Below are 9,058 nucleotides of genomic sequence, written 5' to 3' on the forward strand. Positions count from 1 at the left end.
TTATTATTTATTTCTTAGCAGACGCCCTTATCCAGGGCGACTTACAGTTGGTACAAGATATCACATTATTTTTTTTACATACAATTACCCATTTATACAGTTGGGTTTTTACTAGAGCAATCTAGGTAAAGTACCTTGCTCAAGGGTACAGCAGCAGTGTCCCCCACTGGGGATTGAACCCACAACCCTCCAGTCAAGAGTCCAGAGCCCTAACCACTACTCCACATTGCAGCCGTCTTGTGCGCTCTCGGGTTCCTCCCCTCCCTCCGGCCCCTCTGTGGTGGGCTGGGGGCCTGGTTCCCGGTCTTTGTTTTCTTGGGGGAGGGGGTCTCCTCCGAGAGCACTGCCGTCTTGTGCGCTCCCTGGTTCCTCCCCTCCCTCCGACCCCTCTGTGGTGGGCTGGGGGCCGGGTTCCTGATCCATGTTCATGGGGGAGGGGATCTTTCCCGAGAGCAATACTTTGTGCGCTCTCGGGTTCTTCCCCTCCCTCCGGCCCCTCGGCAGGGGTCAGTTGCGCGGGCTCCAGGTTGTTGGCGGAGCCCGTGCTTCCCACGGGAGATGTTTCTTCCACCCCTTCCTCGGCGCTGACCCCGGGTTTAGGACCCGCGTCGTCGCCGTCAGAAGGAAGTGGAGGCCGAGGTGGTTGTTTTTCTGCCGGGGTCCCCTCTGCAGCCGGCTCCCCTGTGGTGGGCTTGGGGCCGGCCCTGAGGATCTCCCGTGCGTCCAGGAGGGCTTTCGCCCCAAGGGTGCCGTCTGACCCTCTGGGCTCCGCCCCTCCCTCCGGCCTCTCGCAGGGAGCCTCTTCCATGGGCTCTGCTTCCTCTGCGGAGCCCTGGGCCACCTCGGGAGATGGATTCTTTCTCCCCTCCGCGGAAGGGGGAAGCCGAGGTAGCTGCTTTGGTTTTGGGGGGCTCTCTGTCACCCCCCTGGAGACTCCCGCCGCAAGGCCGGTCTTAGTGCACTTACGTCCGCAGGTGGGAATGCGCGCCTGCGCCTCCTCTTCCCTCTGATGCTGCCGGAGATGGTCCCCTGTTCTGTTGCGGCGTTGGGTCCCTCGCCTCCGGCAGTGCCTTGTTCCTCTCCGTCGGGGGAAAGATGCTTTGTTTTGCGGGCAACTTTGCCGCCCTGCCTCACAGGGGGTTCAGGCGAGGGAGTCTCCTTTTCAGGGACTCCCCCTGACCCACCGCTAGATGGTGCGGCTGTGGGCTTCGTTGCCCCCAGCTTGACCTCCCTGGTGGACCTGGCCGCCGCTTATTTTTTCTCTGGGTGACGGTGGTCCACTCAGCAGCCTTCTCCCCCGGCGCGCTTTCGGGAGGCGCGGAGGGTCCGGCCGCCTCAGGGGCCTTCTCTCCCTTCCCCCCCGGATGTTATTGGGATGGGGGCGGGTACGATTTTGCTCCCCTCTGTGGGACTCTTTGAGGGCCCCAGTGGAGAGGTGTGGGCGCAGGTGGCTTTGCGCTTTGCTGGAGCTTGGGGCACCTCTTTTTCTGGTGCCCCAGCTCCTTGCAGTGAAAGCACTGCATCTCCTCCGAGGAATAAAAAATGACATAGTTGGTCCCCTCGAAGGGGACCACGAAACTGCCCTCCGCCATTTCCCGACCGGCCAGGTGGATGGTCACCTGGCGGCGGAAAGATAGAATGTGGCGGCGGTGTTCGCCACGATGACCGATGGCCCCACCACCTTGGCCATGGCCTTGACAAAGCCCTCAATTGAGAGGGAGTCCTTCAGGAGGCACCTGACCCCGTGCCTCCTGGTAATATTTTTAAAGGGGGCTGCAGCCTCCCCTGCAGCCACCTGTGCCCACTTTTTTGGGGCCTGTGGAGCCTGTCCACTCATTTTTATTTAGTTGGATTTATTTATTTATTTATTTATTTATTTATTTATTCATTCATGTGTGTGTTTGTAGTTGTTTTTTATTATGTATTTATTGAGTATTGTTTTTTATGTTTGTTTATTTATTTATTTATTTATTTATTTATTTATTTAACAAATAAACAAAACAAGAAAACAGACACACCAACCCCCCCCCCCCCCCACCCCCAAAATGAATTGTTTTTAAGTAAACAAACAAAACACACACACACCCCTGCACTCCAATAGTGCAGGGGCACACAAAAAATAAAAATAAAACAATCAAAAACACAAGGGTTTTTTTTTTTTTCAAACAAACGTATTTATTTATTTATTTATTTATTTATTTATTTATTTTTCATAAATAAACAAATATAAATTCACACACCTCTGCACTCCAATAGTGCAGGGGTACAAAGAAAATTTGAAAATAAAGTTTAAAATAAAAAATTGTTTTAAACTTGAAAGAAAAAAGGCCATGTGCTCCTTTGTTTGCCCTTAGTTTGGTTTTTTCATTCTTTTTAGTTTAGAACTATTTTTTAGTTTTAAACTTTGATTTATTTTTTAATTTTCCTTTTACCCCTGCTCTATTATAGTGCAGGGGTGTGTCAATTTGTATTTATTTATTTATTTATTTAAAAAATAAATAAAAAACGTTTGTTTGTTTTATAAAAAAAAATAAAAATAAAAAAAACGTTTCTGTTTGTTTCATTTTTATTTGACCCCTGTGCTATTGGAGTGCAGGGGTTTGTGTTTTTGTGTTTGTGTGTATTTTATTTTATTTCTTTGTTTTAAAAATAAATAAATAATTTTTGTTTGCTTGTTTTAATTTTTAATCTGCCTCTGCACTATTGAAGTGCAGGGGTGGGTGTATTATTTTGTTTTCTTTTGTTTTCTTTATTTATCTAAAATAATAATTAAAAAAATAAATAAACAAATAAATAAATAAACAAATAAACAAATAAATAAATAAATAAATAAATAAATAAATAAATAAATAAATAAAATGAGTGGGCAAGCTCCACAAGCCCCTCAAAAATGGGCAAAGGTGGCTGCAGGGGAGGCTGCAACACCTTTTAAAAATATTACCAGGAGGCACGGGGTCAGGTGCCTCCTGAAGGACTCCCTCTCAATCGAGGGCTTTGTCAAGGCCATGGCCAAGGTGGTGGGGCCATCGGCCATCGTGGCGGCCTCCAAAATGTACGGCAAAGCCGTCTTCTTCTTAAAATCGGAGGCCGCCGCGAACACAGCGATTGAGAGGGGTCTCGCGGTGGCTGGGATTTTTATCCCCGTCGAACCGCTCGCGGGCCTGGGCACAAGGGTCGTCCTATCGAACATGCCACCTTTTTTGAAGGACGACCTGCTCAGGCCCCACTTGCAAGCCCCTCCCCCTGGGCTGCAAAGACCAAGCCCTCCGCCACATCCTGTCCTTCCGCCGTCAGGTGACCATCCACCTGGCGGGGAGGGACACAGTGGAGGGCAGTTTTGTGGTCCCCTTCGAGGGGACCAACTACGTAATCTTTTATTCCTCGGAGGAGGTGCGGTGCTTTCACTGCAAGGAGCTGGGGCACCAGAAAAAGAGGTGCCCCAAGCTCCAGCAGGGCGCAAAGCCAACCGCGCAAGCACCGCGCCCCTCCGAGTCCACCTCGCCCCCAGGGCCCTCCAAGAGGCCCACAGAGAAGGGGGGCAAAACAGTACCCGCCCCCCTCCCAATAACATCCGGGGGGGGAAAGGAAGAGAAGGCCCCCGAGGTGGCCGGACCCTCCGCGCCTCCTGAAAGCGCGCCGGGGGAGAAGGCCGCCGAGTGGACCGTGGTCGCCCGCCGCAAAAAGAAGGTGGCGGCCAGGTCCACCGGGGAGGCCAAGCGGGGGGAGACGAAGCACACATCTGGCGGTGGGTCTGGGGGAGTCCCTGATAAGGAGACTCCCTCCACGGCACCCCCCGCGAGGCAGGGCGTAAAACCAAACATCTCCTCCCCCCAGAGGGCGAGGAGAGAAGCGCTGCCAGAGGTGGGCTCCCCATCGCCGTGGCAGGGCAGGAGACCGCCTCCGGCAGCCTCAGGGGGAAGAGGCGGGCGCAAGCGCGTCTTCCTACGTGTGCACGCAAGTGCACACGTCTCGGCCTCATGGTGGGGGTCCCCGGGGGGGCGAAAGAGGGCCCCCCAAAACCAAAGCGACCGCCTCGGCGTCCCCCCTCTGCCGGCAATGAGGGCCCCGGTCCTTGTAATGCCGCAGAGTGGGCGACGGATCCATCCCCTGAGGCGGTCCGGGGCTCCGCGGAAGAAGCGGCGGAGCCCATGGAAGAGGCCCCCGCCGAGAGGCCAAAGGGGAGGGAGGAACCCGTGAGGGCAAGTGAAGCCCTTCGGGTAGATCCCCTCCCCGTCACTACAGAGACCTTGGAAGCTGGCCCCGACTCTACCACCGAGGGGCCGGCCACAGCGGAGGTCGCCGAGGGGGCGCAGGAGGGGCCCCCGACAGAACACCTGCCTCGGGCACCGCCTTCCTCCAAAGGCGACACGGGTCCTGAAACCTGTGTTACCGAGGAGGGGGCGGCGGAAACAACTTCCGAGGCAGGCATGGGCTCCGCAGATAACACGGAGCCCATGCAAGCGACCTCTGCCGAGGAGTCGGAGGGGGGGGGAGAACAACCCTCCCAGAACAAGAGCTGCCTCAGGCTTCCCTCTCTTGCGGTGACGTGGGTTTCGGCCCTCGTGCTGCCGCGGAGGGGGAGAAGGAAACACCCCCTGAGGCTTACATTGGTCTCCGGAGCGCGGAAGGGAGGGGAAGAACCAGAGAGTGCAGAAGGTGGTGCCCTCATGGTAGATCCCCTCCCCGAAGTGCAACGGGGCCAAGAAACCGGTCCCCGACCCAGCATCGAGGGGGCGCGGGAGGAGTCCCTGAAAGACCAACCGCCTCGGGCTTCCCTTTCCGGCGGCGACGAGGGCCCCGGCCCTTGCACGTCCTTCGGGGGGGAAACATCGTTCGAGGCGGTCCTGGTGACTGATGCGGGCAAAGGGGAAGGACCCGAAGGGTGTATCCCCTTTCTCTAGGGGAGGGAGGGGAAGGACCCGAGAGGGTGGATCCCCTTCCTTCGAGGGAAGAGGATGGGCCTGAGACCGTGCCTCGGACCTCAAAGGAGGGACCCAGAGCGGGGACCAGACCATCTGGCTCGGCGGCGTACACCGAGCGCCCGTCTGTGCCCCCGAAATCGAGGGTGCAGACGGTCCCCGCGAGGGTCCCTCCGCCGGTCTCTCCCATCGCGTCCCCTGGGGGTGGGGTGCAGGGAGGACCGGTGAAGCTCAAAATAAGGTGCAACGCGCTCACCCACCAACGTGAGTGCGTTGTGCTTTACCATCGCGAGGGGGGCAATGGAGAGCTGAGGGAGAGGGAGGAGGATACCGAGTCCACGGGCAGCGTGGGCTCGGAGAGTCTGTCCGTCTCTCTCCCTGACATCCCTGCGGCGGATCTCCTGGAGTTCTTGGAGGCCACCGTCCACCGCAGGGACAAGGTACAGCTGGCCCTGGACAAATGGGGGGATTTCCAGAGGATCTTAACCTCTGTGAGGTCCTTCCTGAGGGCCAGCCACGCCAATAAAACTTCGGGCTCGAACGTGCACATTCGGGCCCGCAAGTTACATGACCAGTTGGTGAGCTTCGGGAGAACTCAGGATCTCCCGTGAGCGTCACCGACAACTCCTGACAGAAGATCATGTATCACATCGGTACCGTGAACGTCAACGGGTATAGGGACCCTTTCTGCAGGGCCCAGGTAATCTCCTTCCTGAAAAAAGGGGGTTACTCTGTGTGCTTCCTGCAGGAAACCCACACGACTCCAGAGGCGGAAGCCAACTGGCTTCTGGAGTGGGGGGGGAGAGTGTCGTTCAGCCATCTCACCGGCACCTCCTGTGGGGTGGCGACGCTCTTCTCCGGGTCCTTTCTTCCCACGGTACTCGATGTGGTAGACGTCGAGCCGGGCCGTCTGTTACACCACCGGATCCAGGATGGCGACAGTATTGTTCACCTGGTGAACATGTACGCGCCGTCCACGGGTCTGGCGAGGGTCCAGTTCTTTCGCCGGATGTCGACCTACATGAACAACATCTGCGCCGACGAGTGCGTGGTCCTCGGGGGTGATTTCAACTGCACCCTCGAGGCCGTGGACAGGGTGGGGGGGCAAGAACACTACCCTCTCTCGTCGGCAGCTCTGAGAGAGCTGACCGCTCAGCTCTCTCTGGTCGACATCTGGCGTTGGCATCACCCGGACGTCCCCGCCTTCACCTTCACCAGGGTGAGGGAGGGGCGGGTGTCTCAGTCCCGGATCGACAGGTTCTACGTCACCAGGAACCACGCTCACTGCGTTCGCTCCTCCGACATAAGGCCAGCGCCGTTCACGGACCACAACCTGGTGGCCGTGGCGGTGGCCCTGGTGCCAGTCGGGCACGCCTCCGCCTACGGGCACTTTAACGACGCCTTGTTGGAGGACGAGCGCTTTGAGCGGTCTTTCCGGGACTTTTGGACGGTCTGGCATGGCAGACGATCTCGCTTCCCCACGTGGCGTCAGTGGTGGGACGTGGGGAAAGCGCAGATCAAGATCTTCTGTCAGGAGTACACGAGGGGCGTGAGCAGGGGGAGGGACTCACGGATCGAGCGGCTGGAAAGGGAGCTGCTCGATCTGGAGAGCCGCCTGGCTCGTGGGGACCCACTCGAGCAGAGCGCGTACATTGAGAAGAAGAGCACCCTGCGGGACCTGCAGCTCCAGCGGTCCCGGGGGGGCGTTTGTGCGCTCGCGGATCCAGTTCCTTTGGGAGATGGACCGCGGCTCACACTTCTTCTACACGTTGGAGAAAAAGAAGGGAGACCGCAGGAACATCACCTGCCTTCTGGCAGACGACGGCTCCCTTCTGACAGATCCGGAGAGCGTGAACGAGAGGGCCAGAGCCTTTTACTCTGACCTCTTCTCTCCGGATCCCGTCGACTCCGACGCGTGCAGGGTTCTTTGGGACGGGCTTCCCACGGTCGGCGAGGGCGTCAGGGAAGAGTTCGAGGGCCAACTGACCCTGGCCGAGCTCTCTGGCGCTCTTAGTCTGATGCCCTACAACAAATCGCCGGGCATCGACGGGCTGACCGTGGAGTTCTTCAGAAAGTTTTGGGACTTGCTGGGGCCCGCCTTTGCGCGGGTCCTGGCGAAAGCCTATGAGACTGGGGAGATGCCCCTTTCGATGAGGCGAGCAGTGATCACGCTGCTGCCCAAGAAGGGGGATCTCCGCTGCCTTAAGAACTGGCGCCCGGTCTCGCTGCTGTGCACGGACTACAAAATTGTGGCCAAGGCCGCCTCCCTGAGGCTCAAGTCCGTGCTGGCAGACGTGATCCACCCCGACCAGTCCTACACGGTCCCGAACCGGACGATCTTCGACAACATCTTCCTGGTTCGGGACCTGCTGCACTACTGCAAGGGGACCGGTCGGTCGGTCGCTTTCTTGTCTCTTGACCAAGAGAAGGCGTTCGACTGGGTGGATCACGAGTAACTCTTTGGAACCCTGCGAGCATTCGGATTCGGGCCGAGTGCCTGTTGAAGGTGAACTGGTCCCTGACCGCGCCCCTCGCCTTCAGGAGAGGAGTACGTCAAGGCTGCCCTCTGTCCGGACAACTGTACGCGCTGTGCATCGAGCCCTTCCTCTGCCTCCTTCACAGGAGGCTCACGGGGATGGCGCTCGGCGTGCTGGACATGAGGGTGGTCCTGTCGGCTTACGCCGACGACGTGCTCCTAGTGGCCTCCGATCCGGTCGATCTGGAGAGGATGCGGAGCTGCCAGAGCGTTTACTCTGCCGCGTCCTCTGCCAAGATCAACTGGACCAAATGCTCCGGGTTGTTGGTAGGCCCCTGGCGGGTGGACTCCCTCCCTGCCGTGCTCCAGCAATTCCAGTGGAGCACGGACAGCTTCAAATACCTGGGAGTCCACCTGAGCCCCGCGGAGACCTCGTCGCAGCCAACTGGGTGGAGTTGGAGGACAAGGTTGCTGCGAGACTGAGGTCGTGGTCGGGTCTGCTGAAAGTGCTTTCCTTCAGGGTCAGGGCTCTGGTGATCAACCAGCTGGTGGCGTCGATGCTCTGGCATCAACTCACCGTCCTGAGCCCGCCCCCTGAGTTTGTGGCCAGGGTCCAGAGGAAGCTGACAGACTTCTTCTGGGCCGGAAAGCATTGGGTCTCTGCGGGGGTGCTGAGCCTCCCTCTGGCCGAGGGAGGACAAGGGTTGGTGTGCATCAGGACTCAGGTGCACACCTTCCGCCTCCAGACCCTGCAGAGATACCTGTACGCAGACCCGGCCCCGCAGTGGTGCGTGCTGGCCTCCCTCCTCCTGCGCCAGCTGCACCGCTTGGGCTACGACCGGCAGCTGTTCTGGCTCGACCTCCCAGGGATCCGTCTCCCCGAGCTGCCGGTCTTTTACAGGGACCTGCTCAAGACCCGGAGCATGTTCGACATCGGCCGAGACGCGGTTCCGACCGAAGGGGAGGAATTCCTTCTGGAGCCCCTGCTGCACAACCCCACCTAGGTGCGCAGGCGTTGGAATCCCCCGCGGTGCGGAGCCTGTTGATCTCGGCCAAGGTGACCAGAGTCTGGGATCTCCTGGATCACCAACGCTCGGCGTGGCTGACTCCCGAGTCGCTGGTCGCCAGGGCGACTCGGGGGACCCTCAGAACGGCCCGCCGAGCGATCCGGGAGTGCAAAGCAGCTTTGCACCCAGACTCTGTCGGGTATCTCGAGGGGGTCCTCAGGACCGGGGAGCCATCGTCTCTCCCTACCCCCGGCTCTCCGGTCCTGCTGATCAAACCAAAGGATCGGGCTCCCCCTCAGCCTCCCCTCGAGAATCACCTGAACAGGATCTCACAGTTCTCCTTGACCCCCCTTCGTTCCGTGTCGAGGAGGACCCTGTACGCGATGGCGCTCCACACCCTCCACCTCCTCGCCCTCGTCTCCCGCCGAGACACCGCTTGGCGGGAGCCCCTCCAACCCCTGGAGGGTGAGAGTCCCCAGTGGGAGGCCTTGTACTCCCCGCTGGTCCCCAGAGGTGCTGGGGACCTGGGATGGAGGGTGCTACACGGAGCGCTCGCGTCAGGAGAGGTCCTGCGTCACTTCACCAACTCGGACCCCGCATGCCCTTTCTGCGGTGAGTCCGAGTCAGTGTTCCACATTTACCTCCTCTGCGCCAGG

General features: G+C 58.5%; 1 protein-coding gene across 1 annotated transcript; it reads right to left on the bottom strand.

Moving 5' to 3' along the window:
- Positions 1 to 216: 216 nt before the first annotated feature.
- Positions 217 to 1,690, bottom strand: LOC117420496 (dynein axonemal assembly factor 1-like). The gene is made up of 3 exons (XM_034033946.2): positions 1,620 to 1,690; positions 460 to 1,079; positions 217 to 314 (listed from the first exon to the last, which is right to left on the bottom strand). Exons 1-3 carry the CDS (start codon positions 1,688 to 1,690, stop codon positions 217 to 219), a joined length of 789 nt encoding a protein of 262 aa, XP_033889837.2.
- Positions 1,691 to 9,058: the final 7,368 nt, after the last annotated feature.

Source organism: Acipenser ruthenus, chromosome 1 (assembly GCF_902713425.1).
Source record: "Acipenser ruthenus chromosome 1, fAciRut3.2 maternal haplotype, whole genome shotgun sequence".
Classification (NCBI taxonomy): domain Eukaryota; kingdom Metazoa; phylum Chordata; class Actinopteri; order Acipenseriformes; family Acipenseridae; genus Acipenser; species Acipenser ruthenus.

Excerpts from the sequence above, each read along its gene's own strand:
- LOC117420496 (XM_034033946.2), bottom strand. The coding sequence starts at position 1,690 with ATGGCCAAGGTGGTGGGGCCATCGGTCATCGTGGCGAACACCGCCGCC. Across the intron at positions 1,080-1,619 it reads TTCTATCTTTCCGCCGCCAG|AGGAACAAGGCACTGCCGGA; the intron begins GTGACCATCCAC and ends CCCCCGACGGAG. Across the intron at positions 315-459 it reads AGAACCCGAGAGCGCACAAA|AAAACAAAGACCGGGAACCA; the intron begins GTATTGCTCTCG and ends CCCTCCCCCAAG.